Here is a 24,837-nt window from a genome sequence, read left to right as displayed (position 1 = left end):
TATTTACAAAATAATCTAAATTGATATTTACAAACTCCACAACTAACAGGTCAATAAAAAGACAATACTTTGGAGGAAGCAAACCGGTCTATTCCATTAGACTCAAGTTGGGGTATACCAGGCTCACCTCAGGTTCTCCTCACCATGACATAAATAGTAAATGACATGCAACAATGGCCTGTATCACATCTAACAATTAAATAGAAATGTGCTTCTTTTAACCCCAAAAGAGCAATAAAACATACAACTGTAAACAAAGGGCAGGAATTTATTTTTATTTTACTTAACTCGGCAAGTCAGTTAAGAAAAAAATTCTTATTTTCAATGACGGCCTAGGAACAGTGGGTTAACTGCCTTGTTCAGGGGCAGAATGACAGATTTTTACCTTGTCACCTCGGGAATGCAATCTTGCAACCTTTCAGTTACAAGTCCATTGCTTTAACCACTAGGCTACTTGCCGAACACAATGACATAAATTAAAACATAATGGACACCGCAACCCTCAGCCTCAATCTATTACTCAATCAATATCACCATTACTGTCACCGTCACCGTCATCGTCATCATCATCCTCATCCACTTCCTCGATGTCCTCCACTTCAAAGTTTCTGCCACTGCCCTCAATAAAAGCCCCTCTGAACGATTCACATTGTCCTTCTGCCTGCTGGAGCTCATCAAGATTTCCAGCAAGGACAGCTCTTGCCCCAAGCAAAATCGATCTTGCTCTGGCCTCCACAATCAGTTTCTGTTCATGTGTGTAGAACATCTTGGCAGTGAAGACATCATCCTCATTGTACCGCTTCTCTTCCTACGCCCGAGGGGATGGAGCACAAAGAGCCTTTGCTTGAGGGGAAACTCCTCATCATCCTCTGCTCCTCCTGCTCTCCAGGACCAAACAGTGCTGTCCACCTGCACTGCATCCTCATACACGAGGGCCTGTGGAATCTGTGAGGACAAACCTCAGGTTGTAGTCCTTCACATTTGTTTGGTGCTACTAACGACCGTGGCAAGCCTTTTGGACAGGCGGTTGGCAATACCTTGACCATCTATTGATAACAGATAAAAGACACATAAAAAAATAAAATAAAAAATGTAATCCAATCTAAACAAAAAAACATTAAAACAATGACAAAAGCTGATATACAATTACTCTTCTACCATCCAACAAAATATATATATATATATATATATATATATATATATATATATATATATATATATATATATCTCAGGTTAATATTACATTTATATATATAATTATAAAAAAAATAACCTGCATATTTTCTCATCAGGCCACAGAGGAACCTCCGTTCCATCACCAGACTGAATGTTCTCAATCTGTTACTCTGCCGTCTGGATTGCAGTCTGGAAGCGACTGCTGGAAGGGGACCATCTATGGAGGATGCTGTTCTTCCTCTCCATCGTCTTCAGTTCTGTCATCAGAAAGGTTCTAAATACTTTGACCAGGGAGATCAATTATATTCATTGATCAATTGCATTGTTAAACTGAGGAAGTACCTCTCGATCTGCACAAGCTGACAAACAGCTGTTTCATCTCCACTTTCCTGCTGTGGCCTGGAAATGAAAAATGGATTAAAGAGGGCAAACAACAATGCATGCCAAAAAATAACAACTTTGTTTAGTCATTTGAAATCAATGACATACAGTGGGGCAAAAAAGTATTTAGTCAACCACCAATTGTGCAAGTTCTCCCACTTAAAAAGATGAGAGAGGCCTGTACTTTTCATCATAGGTACACTTCAACTATGACAGACAAAATGAGGAAAAAAATCCAGAAAATCACATTGTAGGATGTTTAATGGATTTATTTGCAAATTATGGTGGAAAATAAGTATTTGGTCACCTACAAACAATGAGTCCAGCACCTTCAACATGGTCACCTATGATGAAAATTACAGGCCTCATCTTTTTAAGTGGGAGAACTTGCACAATTGGTGGCTGACTAAATACTTTTTTGCCCCACTGTACATTGCAATTGTATGTTGCTGGATCATTGCAACACATTGCAGCACAGCACAGAGAGGGTTTTTGCCTCTCAGGGGTGACACTGACATTTCGTCCCCAGTCCCTAATGGTGTCCAGTGTGGTTCTTAAAACATAACAATAGTGACAGATGTGACAACATTTCTAATCAATACTGAAATTCTATGCTTAGATTATTGATACAATGGTTTACCTGGAAGAGGCCATTTCTGCCATTTCCCTTTCTGCCTCTGTTGCAACTTCTGTTGCAAACCTCTGTGGCAGAGAGTCCACTACAACAAAAAAACAGGAAATGTTAGTAACATCACCAGAGTCAACCAGCATCAAGTAAATTAAAAACAATTCCAAGTGTCTCTGGCGTATCTTTTTCCCACGTTGGAGAAGTGCATCAGTCATGAGGTCAATATGACGGGACAGCGTCATTTCTTTGGTGACCTTCCCAAAAGCACCTCAGATACGACCACAGCCTCTCCATCTGCCAGTCCAGCACCTTCAACATATCGGCTGTTGGATTTCATCTAGAAATATAAAATCATGTCAAACCATGGTAAAAGGGTTATTTGGTGAAACCTTATAAAATATAAATAACTACCTACTGACAATATCAATGATCATGTTCAAGTACCTGACATGGCAAGTCATGTCCATAAGCATGGAAAACTGGCACAACGAATTTGGTCTCATGCATCAATTCAGGAAAGTTTCTGTAAAAAATGATGGACAAAATGTTAATGTGAATTTTTTTGGGAGAAAACTATTCAAATGTTAAAGTCAATGAGATCTTGAATAAAAAAAAAAGTTCATTACTTGCACATGTGGCTGCATCTTGCATGCAATGTCATACATGAAGAAGAGATTGATGTTCTTGCCTCTCATCCCCTCCATCACTCGCAGCAGGTACACTGCATTTGACAAACTACAGGAGAGATACATAATTATTTATATAAACACTGAAAATATAAACTGAAAAATAAAATGAGAAAAACAACAAATTATTACTGCATCCCACCTTTCACCCTTTTTCATGTTCAAGAAGTGAAGCGGGTGCTCATGCTTGCAGGAAACCCCCAACCCAAACCCCCTGTCTTGTCCAATTTCGTTGTTTTGGGTTTGGACTTGATGGCGTTGCCCGCTTGAAATCCATTGCAACCTTAAAAATATATATATATAGTATATATAGTACAGTACAGGTATAACGTACTGAGCTGTTGCCTGAAGCAGATCACACAGTGGTATCAGGTTAATATTACATTCAACATACACAATACAAACATACTGTCTCCAACCATAAGACCACTGAGTCAAACAGATGAAGTGGAGGGACAACGGCATCATTTAAATATCAATTAGTTGCCAGGTTTGATATCATGATTTCAAATCATTCTAGATCTTGTTCACATTCCCTTCCAGTTGTGCATAAGGTAACAATGGAAGGTATCCTTGAAATGCAGTGCATATTACATTCAGGCATTACCCCACTTTGTGATATGGGCTTACAAACAAATCGATCCACCTCAGCTCAGTTTGCAAAGTACTTTTCCCCATGTTTTGGTGGCTCATAACTTGATCCAGACTACTTGTCAAACCAAAAAATGCCAAAAATGCCATTCACTGCTACCACCACTGTTACATTGTCCTGTAAAGAGATGTCAATTATAATTGGATACAACTTTATAGTTGTTGGACCCTAGGAAGAGTCGCTGCTGCTTTGTAACAGATCATGGGGATCCCAATAAACATATACAATTAAAGACTAGAAGTCTATTACTTTTCATTTAACCAGGTAAGTTGATTGAGAACACATTCTCATTTACAGCAACAACCTGGGGAATAGTTACAGGGGAGATGAATGAGCCAATTGTAAGTTGGGGATGATTAGGTGATCATGATGGTATGAGGGCCAGATTGGGAATTTTGCCAGGACTGGGGAATAGTTACAGGGGAGATGAATGAGCCAATTGTAAATTGGGGATGATTAGGTGATCATGATGGTATGAGGGCCAGATTGGGAATTTTGCCAGGACATCAGGGTTAACACCCCTAATCTTACATTAAGTTCCATGGAATCTTTAGTGACCACAGAGAGTCAGGACACCCATTTAACATCCCAGCTGAAAGACAGCACCCTACACAGGGCAATGTCCCCAATCACTACCCTGCAGCATTGGGACATTTTTTTAAACCAGAGGAAAGAGTGTCTCCAACACCACCTCCAGCAGCATCTGGTCTCCAATCTAGAGACCGGCCAGGACAAACCCGAATTAGCTTCAGAAGCAAGCCAGCAGTGGGATGCAGGGTGGTATGCTGCTGTCTGTACAATTTTTTGACAAAAATGGAACAGATGTTTCTAATAGATCATTTGTGTTTATAAAAGAGGGAAACATTACAATTTATATCTTATGTTTCAACGTGTTTTTTGGGGGTGATAAAACATTTAATAGGCCAAAAAAATGCTACAAACATTGGGACAGAGTGGGCACTTGGTTCCATTGGCAGCTTCTGGGGCCAGACGGCGCAACATATCAAGTTGACACAGCGTGTCAGAACTCCTCATAAGCCTCATTTGTCAGGGCAGTATCTCTTCCCTGAAATGAATTAACTTAATTCTTAGGGCTAGGCTTCCCATCAGCGGGACACCTGTCGACCACTCCCGGTGAAATTGGAGGGCGCGCAATTCAAATAATCATAAAACTGATGGATATTAAACATACAAGTGTATACATACAGGTACATACAAGTGTCTTTCATTGGTTAAAAGCTTACATTCTTGTTAATCTAACTACATTGTCTGATTTACAATAGACTTTACAGCGAAAGCATGCCATGCAATTGCTTGGGGGTGGCACTCCACATCAAAATATTTTTCAACCAGCACAGGCTTCATAAAATCACAAATAGCAATTAAACATTCTCTTACTTTTTGAAAATCTTCTTCTGATTTGCAATTCCAAGGGTCCCAGCTACAACATGCATGGAAGTTTTGTTAGATAAAATCCGTCTTTATATCCAAAAAAGTCAGTTTAGCTGGCTCCATCGATTTGAGTAATCCACTCGTTCAACACGCAGAGAAAGGAATCCAAAAAGCTACTACTAAACTTTGTTAAAACAAGTCCAAATATGTATCTATTTAATCCTCAGGTAAACTAAAATATAATTTAACTATAATATTTCATATGGAAAGAAGTATGTTCAATATAGAAGTAATGCCAACAGACTGATTTCTGACTCCCTGTACCAAAACTCTAAATTATTCCTCATTTGGGAAGAAACAAGCCTGAAACCTTGAACAAAGACTGTTGACATCTAGTGGAAGCCATAGGAATTGCTATCTGGAAACTGGAATTGCATAGGACACATAGCTTTCCATTGAAAGAGCATCAAGAAAAAATGTTCCGGTTGGTTTTCCTTTGTATTTTCTCCTACCATATCAATTGTGTTATAGTCTCATACATTATTTTAACATTTCTACAAACTTCAAAGTGTTTTCTATCCAATGGTACCAATTACCAATCTGTGCCTGAGTAACAGGCAGTTTACTTCAGGCACATCAGTCAGACAGGAAGTGGAGAAAAATAGACCCTAACCGAGGCACTGATTCATTACTACATTCCATCAGAGTAGGACATCAGCACATTCAGCAAATGTATCTTCACATACAAGTAGCACATGGTTTCTATGACAGATCTGTTAATCAAAACAGGAATTTGGTTATGAACTTTTGCAGACAAAGTAGACATAGTATAGACATAGTATTTAATCAGATTATATAATTGATTACTTACTGTCCTATGAGGAACATTTAATGACAGGCATATGGCCCTCAGTGAAACACCACTCTCAAGCTGCAGGCTGGTTATCCGCTTAAGTAATGAGTGAGCAGACTGCAGTCTGAGGATGGTGGGTGTGCAAGGCCAGAGCATGTACCTGACCAATGAGACTGCTTCCGGCTCATACTGGCAGAGCTCTCCTCGCACTTCATGCACTCGACCTGAAGAAAAATAGTAATGAAAAGCTCAATTAAAAAGAATGGAGCAAAAACACCACATTTTCCAATGCAAATATAAATATATATTTAAAAAAAGATTATAAACACATCCCAACCCCTTACCCCATCTCGCCAAATACAGCAAATGGAAGCCTAGTAATGCCAATTGGTGGGGCAGCTAACACGCTTGTTCTACGTTGCTACTGGTGAGAAAGGACAATTTACCAAAAAATTGTCTTTTATACTGATAACAAGTTCAAACAGGTGCCATTAATACAGGTAACGAGTGGAGGACAGAGGAGCCTCTTAAAGAAGAGGTTACAGGTCTGTGAGAGCCAGATATCTTGCTTGTTTGTAGGTGACCAAATACGTATTTTCCACCATAATTTGCAAATAAATTCATTAAAAATCCTACAATGTGATTTTCTGGATTTTTTCTCTCATTTTGTCTGTCATAGCTGAAGTGTACCTATGATGAAAATTACAGGCCTCTCAACTTTTTAAGTGGGAGAACTTGCACAATTGGTGGCTGACTAAATACTTTTTTTGCCCCACTGTATTGTATCTGACTTGAAGTAAACATTAAATTATTTATCAATGCTAAAAAACCTGTGCCAGTGAATTATTTTATTTCACCTTTATTTAACTAGATGAATCAGTGAAGAACAAATTCTTATTTACAGTGACGGCTTACACCGGCCAACGCTGGGTCAATTGTGCACTGCCCTATGGGACTCCCGGTTGTGATACAACCTGGATCTCGTGAGGAGCACCATATGAACTATTATTATCCGAGAGCGCAAGGATTCTATGCTTTTACTTTTTAGGAATTAGACCAGCACAAATAACACAAAATGTAAAAACATCATATTGTGATCTTTGGTGGGTGAGTTACAATTGGAAAAACTGGATGTGTGAGGTAGGTTTAATATAAAAATACTAGGCCATTTACCACTGCATTCAGTCTTAACACCATCATAAGCAGGAGAGTGGTAGGGAAGCAACAACAGTAGTCTAGATGTTGTCAAATCAGGAGAAGAACAAGTGAAGGAAGAAACACGGGGAAAATGAGTTACGGTAGGGGGGGACATAGTGTGGAATAAGGGGTAGCTAGAGGGTTGGCCCAAGAATAAACATAACATTGGGTGCTGGTGTGCTTCTGCATCCCTTTTAAGTCGTCACAAATATCCTTCCCATGTCCAGCACATGAGGTTGGTGGCACCTTAATTGGGGAGGACGGGCTTGAGTTAATGGCTGGAGCGGCATCTGTGGAATGGAGTCAAATACAGACACACATTTCCCATGTTTTTGATGCCATTCCATATGCCCAGTACCAGCCATTATTATGAACCGTCCTCCCTTCAGCAGCCTCCACCGATGTCCAGTCTTACTCGGAGTCACATGCTGCGTTCAAAACAACTTGGAACTCGGAAATCTCAGACTTCTGTGCATTCAAGACAACTGGGAACAAACCTCCCCCAGCTCAGACGGGGAAAAATCATCTTTGTAGAGTTTTGACTTTGTAACCTGAAGATCACTGATGTCATGATTTGACCTGCCTTGACATCATTATGCCTCAGTTGCAGCATTCAAATCGTGGTCATCATGTGTCTGTGAATCACAACATTAAAGACGATGGGTGATCACTGCATTTCCACAAATTGGGTGAGACACAATACAACATAAGCATTGAGGATAGCATTTTGTTGACAGACATGGTGTAAACCACCATGTTATCTACTGTGTGTGAATGATGGAATCTTACCCAAGCTGTAGGTCCATTTGAGTGTGTGGCCAATTAGGCATGCACATCAACAGATTTCAGCACCCAAAGAAAATCTTGCTTTTACAAGACAAACATACAGTGCCTTCGGAAAGTATTCAGACACCTTGCCTTTTTTCACATTTTGTAATGTTACAGCTTTATTCTAAAAAGTATTCAATTGTTTTCCCACCCCCATCGTCGATCTACACCTAATACCCCATAATGACGACAAAGCAAAAACAGGTTGTTAGAATGTTTTGCAATTTTTTAAAAATTTTTTTTAAACATTAAAAAAGTAATATCACATTTACATTACTATTCAGACCCTTTAATCAGTACTTTGTTGAAGCACCTTTGGCAGCGATTACGGCCTCGAGTCTTCTTTAGTATGATGCTACAAGCTTAGCACAGCTGTATTTGGAGAGTTTCTCCCATTCTTCTCTGCAGATCTTCTCAAGCGCCGTCAGGTTGGATGGCAAGCGTCGCTGCACAGCTATTTTCAGGTCTCTCCAGAGATGTTCGATCGGGTTCAAGTCTGGGCTCTGGCTGGGACACTCAGAGACTTGTCCCGAAAACACACCTACATTGTCTTGGCTGTGTGCTTATGGTCGTTGTCCTTTTGGAAGGTGCACCTTGTCCCAGTCTGAGGTCCTGAGCGCTCTGGAGCAGGTTTTCACCAAGGATCTCTCTATTCTTTGCTCAGTTCATCTTTCCCTCGATCCTGACTAGTCTCCCAGTCCCTGCCACTGAAAAACAACTGCTGCCACCACAATGCTTCACTGTAGGGATGGTGCCAGAATTCCTCCAGAAGTGTTGCTTGGCATTCAAGCCAAACTGTTCAATCTTGGTTTCATCAGACCAGAGAATCTTGTTTCTCATGGTCTGAGAATCTTTCAGTGCCTTTTGGCAAACTCCAAGTGGACTGTCATGTACCTTTTACTGAGGAGTGGCTTCTGTCTGGCCACTCAACCAGAAATGCTTGATTGGTGGAGTTCTGCAGAGATGGTTGTCCTTCTGGAAGGTTCTCCCATCTCCACAGAGGAACTCTGGAGCTCTGTCAGAGTGACCATCGGGTTCTTGGTCACCTCTCTGACCAAGGCCCTTCTCCCCCGATTGCTCAGTTTGCCCGGGCAGCCAGCTCTAGGAAGAGTCTTGGTGGTTCCAAACTTCTTCCATTTAAGAATGATGGCCACTGTGTTCTTGGGGACCTTCAAGTCTGCAGACCATTTTTGGTACCCTTCCCCCAGATCTGTGCCTCAACAAAATACTGTCTCAGAGCTCTACGGACAATTCCTTCAACCTCACGGCTTGGTTTTTGCTCTGACATGCACTATAGACAGGTGTGTGCCTTTCCAAATCATGTCCAATCAATTGAATATACCACAGGTGGACTCCAAACAAGTTGTAGAAAGTTGTAGATCAATGGAAACAGGATGCACCGGAGCTCAATTTCAAGTCTCATAGCAAAAGGTCTGAATACTTAAGTAAAATAAGATATTTTTGTTTTTAACACATTTGCAAAAATGTCCCAAAAAACTATTTTAGCTTTTGCGATTATGGGGTTGTGTGTAGATTGTTGAGGATTTATTTAATCAATTTTAGAATAAGGTAGTAAAGTAACAAGAGGTCTGAATACTTTCAGAATGCACTGTACATAAGAAAGCATTAATGAAATGGACATTTTTCCAAATATTTACTGACAGCGATTCGATGTAGTCGGAAGTACAGTCTGCCCACACAACTCCATTGTATATTTAAAGCAGTAAGGCCAAAAGGGGGTGTGGTATATTGGCCATATACCACAAACCCCCGAGGTGCCTTATCACTAATTATAAACTGTTTACCAAAGTAATTAGTAGAGTAAAAATAAGCGTTTTGTCATACCCGTGGCATATCACGGCTTTGATATATGTAAAGTCTCTGGCCCAAACCACCCAGTTGATAATGTGGAGTTGAGTAATGTCAGCTAATATTTAATAAGCATTTGCACCTGATGAAAGCCAGAGACTTGCATATCGTTTGCACCTGTAGCAGTTTTTGGCTAGGTCCTGGTACTCCTAATTCCAAGTGGCTTCCTCTCGTTGCCTCTTCTTTATAACTAGTTCTTTGTGGTCAGTAGTCATGAAGTTGTGGCGACAGAGACAACGAAAGGAAGCCAATGAAGTGCTGGGACAAAATAAAATATGTGGTCTCTGACAGATGTCATAAATGTGCCCAGTCCACTACCTATTTCACCAAAGATTGGTCAAAAAAAAAAAAAAACTCCTGAGCATAAAGTGTTGCTTGAACTTCATCCGATTTTAAATTGTAATAACATTTAAGGCTCAACCCAAAATGTGGATCTAAAATATAATTTATTAGACCATGTGCATTATTGTGCTTACTGAAACACAGTACTTACCAGTTGCCAATACTTATGCAGACTGGTTTCTCAGTGTGGCCTTTTATTTGAACATCTAGCTTACCTGTAAAACAGCTACTTTCAGGTTAAGAACTCACAGGACACCCTTCACAAGGATCACTGTTTATTTTTTGTTAAACTGTTCTTTGATTAAGTCCTCAGACATTTTCACTACTTCACCCACAATGTTTTGGCAGAGGACCACAGGCTGCATAATGTGTTACAGTGCCCTCCACATCTCCTTTCGATTGGCTTTGACAGAAATGAACACAACTCCAGCTCTTTTTTAGTTCTAACCCTCTGTTAAACCTAAGGAAATGCAAACATTCTTATTCTCATCTAAACCACCTGACCTTTGAGATAACCTCATTGTTTCTTTAGAGGAAACAGATCATGTGATTTGGAGCCCAAAAATAAAAAGTCAGACCGCAGCCACTGACTGAAGTTCTCCAGGACCACGATTACATGTCATAGATCTGCTCTACAAACATTTCAATAAGTGCTGAAATAATATTCTTCAAATCTTTGGAACAACCTTTGAGGGCATCTATCTCTATGGGGAGGAGGGAGGAAAATGGGTGAGTTCCATGCTGCAGAAAAAGGCAAACTTCAATGCCTTGGACTGAAGCAATGCAATGAGCATAAGAGAATGCAAACAGATGCAGTGCATTCAGTAGATATTCAGACTCCTTGACTTTTCCAACATTTTGTTACATTACAGCCTTATTCTACAATGGATTAAATCGTTTATCCCCCATAAATCTACATATGACAAAGCAAAAACAGATGATATTTTTGAAAAAATAAAAACTCACATTTACATAAGTATTCAGACCCTTTACTCAGTACTTTGTTGAAGCACCTTTGGCAGAGATTACAGCCTTGAGTCTTCTTGGGTATGACGCTACAATCTTGGAACTCTGAAGCTCTATCAGTGACCATTGGGTATCTTGGTCACCACCCTGACCTTCTCCCCCGATTGTTCAGTTTGGCTGGGCGGCCAGCTCTAGGAAGAGTCTTGGTGGTTCCAAACTTCTTCCATTTAAGAATGATGGAGTCCACTGTGTTCTGATGCAGAAATGTTTTGGTACCCTTCCCCGATCTGTACCTTCGACACAATCCTGTCTCAGAGCTCTACGGACAATTCCTTCAACCTCATGACTTGGCTTTTACTCCGACAACTGTGGGACATTATAAAGAAAGGTGTGTGCCTTTCCAAATCATGTCCAATCAATTGAATTTACCACAGGTGGACTCCAATCAAGTTGTAGAAACATCAAGGATGATCAATGGAAACAGTTTACACCTAAACTCAATTTCGAGTCTCATAGCAAAGTGTCTGAATACTTATGTACATGTTTATAAATTTGCTAAAATTTCTAAAAACATGTTTTCACTTTGTCATTATGGGGTATTGTGTATAGACTGAGAATATTTAATCCATTTTAGAATAAGGCTGTAACGTAGCAAAATGTAGATAAAGTCAAAGGATCTGAACTCTTTCCAAATGAACCAAGTAATAAAAAAATGGACCACAGTATGACAGGCCATACTTACTGCGGTCAATTACAGGCATTGAGTACAGAAGGGTCATTTTTGGGACGCTGTAGCTAATGTCTTTGCACCTGTAACAATGACAATGTCCCACCTATACACAATGGTGTAAGTACATAAAAACTATGGTGAAGAAACAGCCCTACCACGTAAAACAAAAACTCAGGACCGAATCCTCAGAATGCTTAAAAAAAGAAGTAAAGTAATGACTTCAGATTAGAAAAGAGCTTAAATAATGGTTTGCCGATGTTAATAATCAAATAAAAAAAAAGGGCGAGCAAGTCAAACAGTGGATATGAAGGACAGTTGGTGTAATCTGACAAACAAACTCAGCACTACATTATTGAATTTGGGAGGTTGGTGCGATCCAGGAGGCAAGCAACAGCGCGTGAGACAACCAGTAAGTTTCTCTCCAGAGGACGAGGCAGTTTCTCTCTTTACACTAAGGCCACTTTTAAATAGTCATTCTGAATGAGGACCATAACTTCTCTCCCGTGTCCACAGATCTTTGTAGGTGTCCCTTTGAGGAAAACAAAGTTTCTAAGTGGAAGAGCCTGGTGGTTCTCTCCTCTGCAGGGCTGGCGTTTGCCCCACTCACCACCAATAAGAGCAAAGTCCCCGCTCAACATGGTCACCACAGCCATGCAACCGAGATAGTCTCCGCTCGTGTGCCCAAACCATAATGCACCCCAACAATTACAAACCATGTGCAGTTTGGGTTATAACGATCTCGCAAAAAAAATATATCCATTCTCAACAGTCCATAAATTCATCTTGCCCAATTGTGTCTTCTTTGATCCTCTGTGGCTTTATCAAAGAAAGTTGAAGTCCAGAGAGAAGTTGTACCATACCACTGCTGCTCTGAATACAATCCACAAAAGACAACCTAAAGTTGCCTTTGCTGTTGTTGCTGCAGTGTCATTCATATGGGTGTATCATATAGATTTGATATTTGTTTCAGTTGATCCCCGTTGCCACAGCTCTTTTGGATGTAGTCTTTCAGTTTTGCCAACCAGGTGCTTTGTGTATGTACTGTATATATACACATGAATGTATTGACATTGTGGGAGTGTGTGTGTTAGTGTATATGGTTGACTGTGTGAGGTGTTTGTATGTATACTGTATGTATTGTACTGTGGTATGTGAGAAGGAGAGAAGGTCCAGTATGGTGGTGGCAGCAACACCAGTGTTTGTTGTCAGGACTGTGCTGTAGTTAGGTACAATGCTGTAGCTCAGCTCCCTCTGGCAGCTGGGTAAGACCACGTTGGCTGTCCACTACTTGTCCCCCAGGATGGCATACTGGTTACCAAGCTCCAACTGCTGCAGGGAAGCGCCACTGCCACCCTCCTCTCGGCCACGGTTTTTGTGCTTCACAACCTCAAAGGTCTTCTCCATCTCTCTGTCCCTGAAACCCAAGCATTGGACATATGAAACACAGTTTTAACACTGTGTCTAAAGGCATTCACATACATTAGTTTGGTTTGCTCCTAGCAGAACTCAGCTAGGCGAAACGACATCTGCTTGTATACCCCTTAAAGACCGTTACTTGAAAAACAAAAAAATAACATTACTGTTGTTTGACCCTCGAGCCACCGAAGCAACAACCAGAAACACTTCCTCAAAATTGTCAGAATTAATCCAAGATAAATCAAGAAATGTATCATTAGGTTAGATGTTTTGGCCAAGGAAGTCTTAGTCGCATAATTTTACATTTAGCTAAGATGTTTGGTGCAGTGAACAACGTTGCATGAAAATTAGTCGTCTCTCGCTGAGAGACTACACTTCATGTTCCCACTCATACTAAGAGTAGTACTGATAAGGCCAGCTCTAGGAGTCTGTGGTTCCAAACTAATTCCATTTATGGAGGCCACTGTGTTCTTGGGGATCTTCAATGCGGCAGAAATGTTTTTGGTACCATTCCCCAGATGTGCCTTCAACACAATCCTGTCTCAGAGCTCTACAGACAATTCCTTCAACCTCACGGCTTGGTTTTTGCTCTGACATGCACTATCAACTGTGGGACCTTACAGTTGAAGTCATAAGTTTACATACACCTTAGCCAAATACATTGAAACTCAGTTTATCACAATTCCTGACATTTATTCTCAGTAAAAATTCCCTGTCTTAGGTCAGTTAGAAGCACCACTTTTTTTAAGAATGCGAACTTTCAGAATAATAGTAGAGACAATGACTTATTTCAGCTTTTATTTTTATCATCACACTCACAAGGGGTCAGAAGTTTACATATACTCAATTAGTATTTGGTAGCATTGCCTTTAAATTGTTTAACTTGTGTCAAACGTTTCAGGTAGCCCTTCCACAATAAATTGGGTGAATTTTGGCCCATTCCTCCTGACAGAGCTGGTGTAACTGAGTCAGGTTTGTAGGCCTCCTTGCTTGCACATGCTTTTTCAGGTCTGCCCAGAATGTTTCTATAGGATTGAGGTCAGGGCTTTGTGATGGCCACTCCAATACCTTGACTTTGTTGTCCTTCTTAAGCCATTTTGCCACAACATTGGAAGTATGCTTGGGGGTCAATGTCCATTTGGAAGACCCATTTGCGACCAAGCTTCAACTTCCTGACTGATGTCTTGAGATGTTGCTTCAATATATCCAAATTTCCTACCTCATGATGCCATCTATTTTGTGAAGTGCACCACACCAGTCCCTCCTGAAGCAAAGCACCCCCACAATATGATGCTGCCACCCCCATGCTTCACGGTTGGGATGGTGTCCTTTTTCCTCCAAGCTCAACGATGATCATAATGGCCAAACAATTCTATTTTTGTTTCATCAGACCAGAGGACATTTCTCCAAAAAGTACAATCTTTGTCCCCATGTACAGTTGCAAACCGTAGTCTGGCTTTTTGATGGCGGTTTTGGAGCAGTGGCTTTACCCTAGCTGAGCGGCAATTCAGGTTATATTGTTATAGAACTCGTTTTACTGTGGCCGTAGATATTTTTGTACCCGTTTCCTCCAGCATCTTCACAAGGTCTTTTGCTGTTGTTCTAGGATTGATTTGCACTTTTCGCACCAAAGTACGTTCATCTCTAGGAGACAGAACGCATCTCCTTCCTGAGCGGTATGATGGCTGTGTGGTCCCATGGTGTTTACACTTGCATACTATTGTTTGTACAGATGAACGTGGTAGCTTCAGGCGTTTGGAAATTGCTCCCAAGGATGAACCAGACTTGTGGAGGTCTACAATTTTTTTCTGAGGTCTTGGCTGATTTCTTTTGATTTTTCCATGATGTCAAGCAAAGAGGCACTGAGTTTGAAGGTAGGCCTTGAAATACATCCACAGGTACACCTCCAATTGACTCAAATGATGTCAATTATCCTATCAGAAGCTTCTAAAGCCATGACATACTTTGTCATTTCCAAAGCTGTTTAAAGGCACAGTCAACTTAGTGTATGTAAACTTCTGACCCACTGGAATTGTGAAAGTGAATTTATACATCATGCACAAAGTAGATGTACTAACCAACTTGCCAAAACTATAGTTAACAAGAAATTTGTGGAGTGGTTGAAAAACAAGTTAATGACTCCAACCTAAGTATGTAAACTTCCAACTTCAACTGTTTCTAGACAGGTGTGTGCCTTTCCAAATCATGTCCAATCAATTGAATTTACCACAGGTGGACTCCAATCAAGTTGTAGAAACATCTCAAGGATGATCAATGGAAACAGGATGCATTTGAGCTCAATTTCAAGTCATAGCAAAGGTTCTGAATACTAAAGTACAAGGCATTTGTGTTTTATTTATTTATTCTAAAAACCTTTTTTCACTTTGTCATTATGGGGTACTGTGTGTAGATTGAGGAAAAACATGAATTTAATTCATTTTTAGAATAAGTCTGCAATGTAACAAAATGTGGAACTGGTCAAGGGGTCTGAATTAGAGGTCGACCGATTACGATTTTTCAACGCCGATACCGACGATTATTGGATGAGCAAAAACGCCGATACATATTAAAATCGGCCGATTTTTATTTATTTGTAATAATGACAATTACAACAATAATGAATGAACACTTATTTTAACTTAATATATCAATAAAATCAATTTAGCCTCAAATAAATAATGAAACATGTTCAATTTGGTTTAAATAATGCAAAAACAAAGTGAAAGAAAGTAAAAGTGCAATATGTGCTATGTAAGAAAGCTAACGTTTCAGTTCCTTGCTCAGAACATATGAAAGCTGGTGGTTCCTTTTTAACATGAGTCTTCAATATTCCCAGGTAAGACTTTAGGTTGTAGTTATTATAGGACTATTTCCCTCTATACCATTTGTATTTCATATACCTTTGACTATTGGATATTCTTATAGGCACTTTAGTATTGCCAGTGTAACAGTATAGCTTCAGTCCCTCTCCTCGCTCCACCCTGGGCTCGAACCAGCATCAACGACAACAGCCATGCAGAGCAAGGGGAACAACTACTAGAAGGCTCAGAGCGAGTGACGTTTGAAACGCTATTAGTGCGCGCTAACTAGCTATCCATTTAACTTCGGTTACACCAGCCTCATCTCGGGAGTTGATAGGCTTGAAGTCATAAGCAGAGCAATGCTTGACGCACAACGAAGAGCTGCTGGCAAAACGCCAGATAAGTTTAATGCTAGCTAGCAACTTACCGTGGCTTACTGCATTCACGTAACAAGCAGTCTCCTTGTGGAGTGCAACGAGAGAGAGGCAGTTATTGCGTTGTACTAGTTAACTGTAAGTTTGCAAGATTGGATCCCCGAGCTGACAAGGAGAAAATATGTCTTTCTGCCCCTGAACGAGGCAGTTAACCCACCGTTCCTCGGCAGTCATTGAAAATAAGAATTTGTTCTTAACTGACTTGCCTAGCTCAATAAAAAAGGTATAAAAATATAATGAAGGCAAATCGGTGGCGCCCCCCCCACCCAAAAAAAGATTGTTATGAAAACTTGAAATCGGCCATTCCAATTAATCGGTCGACCTCTAGTTTGAATACTAGTCGAATGCATTGTTCACACACACCCCTCATTGAACTAATCCATTGTGGAGACTAAAAGCTAATTCATGCGTGATCTGAAAATGTGGTTGGAGACTCCATATGGAGGGTGTGAAGCAATTGTGGAGCCTCCAGAGGCATGCAGAGGCCAAATACAGATCCGTACTGCATTCCCATGCACCTTCCAAACATTGTAACAATGCAGAGGGCTCTGTACAGCTCCGCATTTACATGATTGGTTGACGGTAGGTGGGGGTGGTACATCCTGTAGGAAACAAACTCACTTCCTTGACAACCGCTCTGCACTTCTCCACAAAGCGCAAGTATGAATGCCCTGACTTCTGCAGAGGCCGTATCACCGCAAATTCTGCATGGACAATGCAGACTTCGAATTGACTATGCACCCAGACGTACAATGCAATTCTCTACAGAATGCACTCTCCCGCCAATTTGTGCACATTCATTGTTTGTGTTAGATTGTTAGTGTATATCCCCCATTACATAACACCAGTAGTACATTTACCCCTAATCTACATGTTTGTTACAGTAAATTATATTAATGCATTCAATATTATTATTCCAGTCTTCCTGTTATCATTGTCGGAGTGGACACATTGTAGCATAAATTGTGTACTCTGCAAACACTTGTGAGGAACAAGTTTTTGTTAATTTAGTCATTGTCTTGTGTGGAGCGCTCCTGTCAATGCTGAGTAAGCCTATAGGCTACATGTCCTGCGCGCAAATCTAGGCATATAAATGTGCACATTTGGGGATCTGATCGTATTTCTTACTGGCCTTAACGCACCACCACTAATGAGCTGATGAGCTTCTCAAAGTAATATTCTGACTTCAAACAGCAAGCAAATTAAGTCTGTTTTTACATCATTGAGAATTACAATAGTTCCTCAATGTATTTGAATATCTTTCCAGCTGTCTACCTTTTGATAAGCACTCAGTGTGAAAGAGAAAAATGTAATTCTCTAACACAGTGGAAAAGTAGTAAAATAGGCTTACCTGATTACTACTTATTAGTGCTCGACTTGGACTGAAATAGGTTAGGTTCCGGTACTTATTTTGGTATCTGGTACTGTTCATATTTAGGTGCAGGAGCTCCACAATACTTTTGAGCTAATATTCTATAAAAGGAACAGGAGCTCAAGCAGTAGAAAATGTGAGGTGCCATTACTCAGCTCGAGTGAGCTCCTTTATCCCTTGCGTAAATGTTCTACTGCTGCATCTTTCCTGAGCTCTCTGGCGGAGGAAACTGAGGGCAGGCCGGACCCAAGTTAATACAATGTTTCAAGTTCGTTGCAGACAGGCCATGTGTAGCTAATGTGATTTATAGGATTTTTAATCAGGATATTTTCTACCTGCAGGCTGCAATGTTTTTATTTGTTGGCTTTATGTAGGCTATTTTTACATAGTTGGCAATGGGTGTTAAGTTTGAGGTTTGTATCTTTTATATATGGATTAAGCACATGACAATGATTGAGATATGAAGTGGTTATTATAAATTAAATGAAACTGTTTCACATAACTGCCACGCAGGTAAGATAAAATTGCATTCCACATTAGAAAGGTTACCGACTCCTCACGTAGCGTAGCCTATTACCAGCAACTTCAGGAGAGTAATGGCCAGCAGGAGTGAGAGGAGAAAGGTTTCTCTCTTCTGGATATATAGGTCTCTGGTGCCCTCTTGAGGCCTCTGTCTTATTTCATCAAACCATAATCTTAAAAAGCGTCAGACAAGCTCAATGCATACAGTTGATTTTATTAAAACAGACACATCCTATGGAAAAAGACTTTTAAACAAATCCATAACAGACTACTTTCGGTCAACCAAGATTTGTTTAGTTGGGGACAGCCCTAGTGTGCACGAACAGCTGAAAAAACATGCCGGACAGCAAAATGAACAAAAACGTCACAAAACTGTCATAATACATGCGCAAACGTTTTGCCTGGGAAGCATGCAACAGGCTTAAGATGAGTGATATCTGAAGTTGAGGTTCACTCACCTGCGTGTCTCCACATGTTTGGAGCCGGCCATGAGTGAGGGGAACTGTGTGTCGCTGAAGATCTCAGGGGGCCCCTGGTTGGGGCCACGCTTTGTGGTAGTCAGTCGGGCCCCTGGGGGGCGGTACACCCCAGAAGGCTTGGACTCAGGCACCTCTTCCACCTCTAGAGACAAAAGCAGAGAAGAAGCAAACCAGTCAGTGAAAACAAAGGGCAAGGCTCATCATTAGTAATCGCCAAAATATCTATTGGAGTAACCCACATACATACACACTACAATAAGACAATGTGGAAGTGATACATAGAGTGGAGAGAAGTATACCCACCAACAGGGGCAGCGGCTGGGGGCGGGGCACCAGATTTGTTCCAGGGTCCAGACATTTTGTCTCCACTGACCAGGATGATCTCTCCATCCTCACCGACCTCCTCCTCATACTCCTCTTCCTCCTTCTCATCACTGCCACAACCACCAGAGTAAACCCAATCAACAAAAATGTGCCACTAGTACAGATGTTTAAATGTCATTAGGGTAGTGCCTACTGAATGAATGTTACCCTCTCCCCCCTTATGTTCAGTTTTACCTTATCTGCAGAGCCTGCAGTCTGAGTCCACTGTAGTCCACCTCCTTTGCCTCAAACTCCTTCCACTCCTCATCCTCCTGCAGACAGAGCACACCGTTTATCAGTTACACCCCCACTAACTGGCGGTTTAGCAATCCACGGCTTCGTAGTTCATACATTTGCTTGTCATAATGTCAATCTCAATTTATCATGTAAAATTTGACCATGCAAAGGAACGTCTGTCAAGGGGCCAAATAACTAGAAACTAGGATCTGGATACAGGCCACACCCTGACTTGGGACGATAATCACAACATGTCACACCACCTCTGGAATAAGTGTCACAAACTCTGCACAGAATCACACCAGGGTGACACCCTGATATTAATTAACTAAGGTATCCCAGAGAGGAGACAGGTTGACAGTTAACGTTAGACCGGCACTATCGGCTGCCTAGGCTTGTTGTGCGGTTATCTGAATCATAATGAAATTTACATTTGGTAACTAGCTAACGTTATCTACTGCAAATGTTACTAACATCACCACCAGTAAGTTATGCTCTCAGAACATTTGTGCGGGAAATGCACTGAGTCTAACCGCTGCAGTCCCCATTGCTCAGGCAAACCATCTGTAAATTCTGAGAAGATTAGAGGCCTAAGCATCTACTATTGCGAATCGTGCCAACTAGCTAGCAACATTACTAATCTTCCAAATGGATAAAGTTAAGTCAGTTAACGTAGTTATCTAGCTGATTAACGTTGACCAATCGAGACAGTTGACACTGTCGCGGCCTAAAGTTATCGAGACATGTCTGCTCACCGTCTGGAATAAGTGTTGAGCTTGCTGGTTTATCTAGCAGCGAACTAAATTAATGGATTGCTGTTTGATGAACTAGTTAATTAGTTAGTAAGGTAGCTAACCTTAAATATGTATCTCCAGAAGTCGTGTGTTAGGCCAGTATAATAACTAGCCAGCCATGGTTTATTACTAAACAGCCACGAGTCCTCACTGTTAGCAGGCAAACTAGCTAGCTAGCTAGCAACAGATTGATTTGGCTAGTAGCAGCAGTATGTGCCAACCGTGACTGGCGTGGGGTTTGCCAACGTTACCTTCTCCGGCTGCGCATCTTGATTTTCATTTTTCGTGCCGGACTTCTCCTTTTCCTTCTTGTTCTTTTTCAATACAATTGGTGTGGGCCCAGATGGGGCTTCCTTTCCCTTGCCTCCCTTTTCTTTCTTCTTTTTTTTATCCCTCTTGGCAAAGAAATCATCCAGGCTCTTCTCCGGCGCAGCACCACCAGTCTCTACATCCGCCATTTTCTTTCAGAAATGAATGCTTAAGCAACGACAAACGTCAAAACGTCTCCTTAAATCAGTTGATAGAGAGAGTTTAAATTCCTATTCGAGCAGAGCAATCAAATAACTCCCGTTCTATCGTGAGCAAGAACATGTACCTACTGTCTGACTGCCTGCCTGTCTTTCAATGTGCCACATTATTGTAGGGGTGTGCGGCTCGCTCACTGCTATTTGACAGGCGAACCGGATGTGCAGCCAATACCCTCCAAAATGCCCCGGATTAACATGAAGAGAAACATAATGGACATGCTGAAGAACCAATTATATTGCATGTTTTTTTTTGATCACCCTATCATATTAGCCCGGTAATAATCTGGTACCACACCATGAGGTCTACTGTAGTCGTCTTCACGCATACATTTATAGTGTTGATCATTGACTAGTTGATCATGGAACAATAGAGAATCACTTACAAATATATATTTAATGTATTTATGAGTTTACTTGTTTTCTCAAAGCCAGCATTCCAAGTATGTACAGTACAGGCACTGTGGTAGTCTACACTCTGGATGTGACCTTTGATGAAAACGTAGGTATTTCTGCTCCCCATTCAATGACAGTTCACACTTAAAAATATGTATATTGTGTGTTACTGGTTTCCCCTAAAGGAACACATGTGGAATGCCACCGTATGAAACTATGGGTTTAGCATGGAACTGGGCTGCCCATAAAGCAGTTTATTAGGCCTACTATTGGGCTGGGGCACACCAGCGTATGTTGTGTGTTGAGGACCTACACGGTCACCTCACACAAAGATTATGGATATACTGACAAGACACTGTACATGTCTCTCCGCCCTAACAAAGGGATGCTGTCAAAAAGTGATGACACCATAATGATGACAAAAAGTTGTCATTTTTTTTCTCCTGCTAATTATTTGCCTATGTTGGGAATGTCATCATATTTACATGCCACTAGTGTAATTTAGACTGAACAATCATTAACCCTTGTTAAGAATGACTAGACACCGCTCAATTGTTTGGAGCCACTATGGCTGAGAAGTCAATAGAATGCTCATAATGGTGTGACACGAGACAGAGGTGACAGAGATGCAACCCATGTATTCAAAAATGCATTAGAATGAGGAAAATGACCTTGCTCTCCCAAGTGTTAAACCACTACTAGGCTATCCTTTTTCAATGTAACATCCACCAACAGAATATAAATATTATGGTTAAGTGTTTAAGATGATCATGTTACCATGTATTTTAAAATAAAAAATAAAAAAGAAGAAGAAGAACTACAATCCATGGATGTCGGGTGATGAAAAGGCTTGGAATAAAGGTTGAAATCCTGGCTTGTCACATCATCATGCAAACAGGTGGAATGAACAGGTGGTTCAGAACACACATTGAAATCTGAGTTATATAATCACATCCTCCATTTACAAATTCACCAGGAACACAGAACTCAACCATAATGAATTTGTTTATAATCGCAGTACTTTACTGTCTGTTTGACCATATCACTTAATTCTATCACGTGTGCAATGAGGTCAGATGGGGGAAAAACAGCCTTTTTTGTCATACGAACTTCTTTGTTGTTGTAATACCCAAATCCACAGGCGGCCAGTGTCACCTTAATTGGGGAGGACTGCTGAATAAATGGATTCCATGTGTTTGATGCCATTCCATTTCATTCACTCTATTCTAGACATTATTCTGAGCTGTCCTCCCCACAGCAGCCTCCTGTGTGGCCAAAAGACTTGTCATAGCTTAATTCATATGGTTTGAATACATTAAATGGCATGAGCCTATGTATGAATTAGCATAGCTAATATGAGTAAATGTTAAATAAATATATTTAACATTTTAGCACCTTTGAGGAGTTTTTTGCAAGGAAGTGGCCCTATCCTTCTCCCTGTTACAGTTGAAGTCAGAAGTATACATACGCTCAGATTGGAGTCATTAAAACTAGTTTTTCAACTACTCCACAAATGTATTGTTAACAAACTATAGTTTTGGCAAGTCGGTTAGGACTTTGTGCATGACACAAGTAATTTGTCCAACAATTGTTTACAGATTATTTCACTGTATCACAATTCCAGTGGGTCAGAAGTTTACATACATTAAGTTGACTGTGCCTTTAAACAGCTTGGAAAATTCCAGAAAATAATGTCATGGCTTTAGAAGCTTCTGATAGGCTAATTGATATAATTTGAGTCAATTGGAGGTGTACCTGTGGATGTATTTTAAGGCTGACCTTCAAACTCAGTGCCTCTTTGCTTGACATCATGGGAAAATCAAAAGAAATCAGCCAAGACCTCAGAAAAATAATTGTAGACCTCCACAAGTCTGGTTCATCCTTGGGAGCAATTTCCAAATGCCTGAAGGTACCACGTTCATCTGTACAAACAAGAGTACGCAAGTATAAACCCAATGGGACCACACAGCCGTCATACTGTTCAGGAAGGAGATGTGTTCTGTCTCCTAGAGATGAATGTACTTTGGTGTGAAAAGTGAAAATCAGTTCCAGAACAACAGCAAAGGACCTTGTGAAGATGCTGGAGGAAACAGGTACAAAAGTATCTATATCCACAGTAAAACAAGTCCTATATCGACATAACCTGAAAGGCCACTCAGCAAGGAAGAAGCCACTGCTCCAAAAACCGCCATAAAAAGCCAGACTACGGTTTGCAACTGCACATCGGGACCGTAGATCGTACTTTTTGGAGAAATGTCCTCAGGTCTGATGAAACAAAAATAGAACTGTTTAGCCATAATGACCATTGTTATGTTTGGAGGAAAAAGGGGGATGCTTGCAAGCCAAAGAACACCATCCCAACTGTGAAGCATGGGGGTGGCAGCATCATGTTGTGGGGGTGCTTTGATGCAGGAGGGACTGGTGCACTTCACAAAAGAGATGGCATCATGAGGTAGGAAAATTATGTGGATATATTGAAGCAACATCTCAAGACATCAGTCAGGAAGTTAAAGCTTAGTCACAAGTGGGTCTTCCAAATGGACAATGACCCCAAACATACTTCCAATGTTGTGGCAAAATGGCTTAAGGACAACAAAGTCAAGGTATTGGAGTGGCCATCACAAAGCCCTGACCTCAATCCAATAGAACATTTCTGGGCAGAACTGAAAAAGCGTGTGCGAGCAAGGAGGCCTACAAACCTGACTCAGTTACACCAGCTCTGTCAGGAGGAATGGGCCAAAATTCACCCAACTTATTGTGGGAAGCTTGTGGAAGACTACCTGAAACGTTTGACCCAAGTTAAACAATTTAAAGGCAATGCTACCAAATACTAATTGAGTGTATGTAAACTTCTGACCCACTGGGGAATGTGGTGAAATAAATAAAAGCTGAAATAAATAATTCTCTCTACTATTCTGACATTTCACATTCTTGAAATAAAGTGGTGATCCTAACTGACCTAAAACAGGACATTTTTACTATGATTAAATGTCAGGAATTGTGAAAAACTGAGTTTAAATGTATTTGGCTAAGGTGTATGTCAACTTCGACTTCAACTGTATATCCCTGTTATATTCCTCAACCTCATTTTGAAGCTGTTGATTCTCCGCCTCTAGTCTTTGCAGTTTGCTTTTCAGCTGTTCAAAATCCTTTGGAGACTGAAGGTGGATACTTTTTTAAGGACCTGCTTTCAATGTGGGTGGCAGGGTAGCCTAGTGGTTAGAGCTTTGGACTAGTAACCGAAAGGTTGCAAGTTCATATCCACGAGCTGACGAGGTACAAATCTGTCATTCTGCCCCTGAAAAGGCACTGTTCAGGTCATCATTGAAAATAAGAATTTGTTCTTAACTGACTCTCCTAGTTAAAAAAATGTTCCTTTAAATGGTTTGATAGTGGAAAAACACATTTTATACTTTTGTCTTAGCATTGTCTTTTCCTTTTTGGGGGGGCTTGTTTACTTGCTTTAGCTACACTCTAAATTTTAAGGGTTCTTCTAAGATCCTTAAAGTTCTTGGCCCCCAAAACGTTCTTCCAAGAACCCCATAGGAGGTGGGGTTCATCAAGGAACCTTAGTTGGTGGGGGTCTTGCAGGAACCTAACTGCCCAACTGAAAGGTTCAGGCACTTAACTGACAAATGTAAATACCTCAATTTAAGGTAAGGTTTGTCCCTTATATGATCTAAATTGATATTGTTTTATGAATATACCATCTATCTGTTCATATTTTTGCAAATCCTTCTAAAACAGAAAATGGACACAATTCAATGGATATCAATCAACAAAAAGGTAATATGTAGGC

The 24,837-nt window shown here is 40.6% G+C and overlaps 1 protein-coding gene across 4 annotated transcripts; it reads right to left on the bottom strand.

The window, feature by feature from the left end:
- Positions 1–250: 250 nt before the first annotated feature.
- LOC135522541 (protein CDV3 homolog) lies at positions 251–20,814 on the bottom strand. 4 transcript variants are annotated; one of them, XM_064948904.1, is made up of 13 exons: positions 20,370–20,814; positions 19,283–19,359; positions 19,028–19,158; positions 18,704–18,866; positions 5,929–13,114; positions 4,922–4,964; positions 3,014–3,154; positions 2,812–2,920; positions 2,630–2,708; positions 2,198–2,522; positions 1,519–1,575; positions 1,274–1,433; positions 251–1,046 (listed from the first exon to the last, which is right to left on the bottom strand). In XM_064948904.1, the coding sequence occupies exons 1-5, from the start codon at positions 20,574–20,576 to the stop codon at positions 12,985–12,987; spliced, it is 708 nt and encodes a 235-aa protein (XP_064804976.1). In that variant the 5' UTR covers positions 20,577–20,814; the 3' UTR covers positions 251–1,046; positions 1,274–1,433; positions 1,519–1,575; positions 2,198–2,522; positions 2,630–2,708; positions 2,812–2,920; positions 3,014–3,154; positions 4,922–4,964; positions 5,929–12,984. The 4 variants fall into 4 exon arrangements, with proteins under 4 accessions (XP_064804976.1, XP_064804977.1, XP_064804975.1 ...); XM_064948905.1 differs by having other exon boundaries at positions 2,198–2,276; positions 2,454–2,522; positions 3,014–13,114; XM_064948903.1 differs by having other exon boundaries at positions 4,922–13,114.
- Positions 20,815–24,837: the final 4,023 nt, after the last annotated feature.

This window comes from Oncorhynchus masou, chromosome 30, assembly GCF_036934945.1.
Source record: "Oncorhynchus masou masou isolate Uvic2021 chromosome 30, UVic_Omas_1.1, whole genome shotgun sequence".
NCBI lineage: Eukaryota > Metazoa > Chordata > Actinopteri > Salmoniformes > Salmonidae > Oncorhynchus > Oncorhynchus masou.
The sequence above is the reverse complement of the archived record's forward strand: the minus strand, read 5'-3'. Positions and strand labels throughout refer to the sequence as shown.

Bases quoted from the DNA above. Each gene is read 5' to 3' on its own strand.
- LOC135522541 (XM_064948902.1), bottom strand. From the start codon at position 20,576: ATGGCGGATGTAGAGACTGGTGGTGCTGCGCCGGAGAAGAGCCTGGAT. The intron at 19,360-20,369 runs GTAACGTTGGCA...CTCTGTCTGCAG, and splicing joins AAGATGCGCAGCCGGAGAAG to GAGGATGAGGAGTGGAAGGA. The intron at 19,159-19,282 runs GTAAAACTGAAC...TGGTTGTGGCAG, and splicing joins CTGCAGGCTCTGCAGATAAG to TGATGAGAAGGAGGAAGAGG.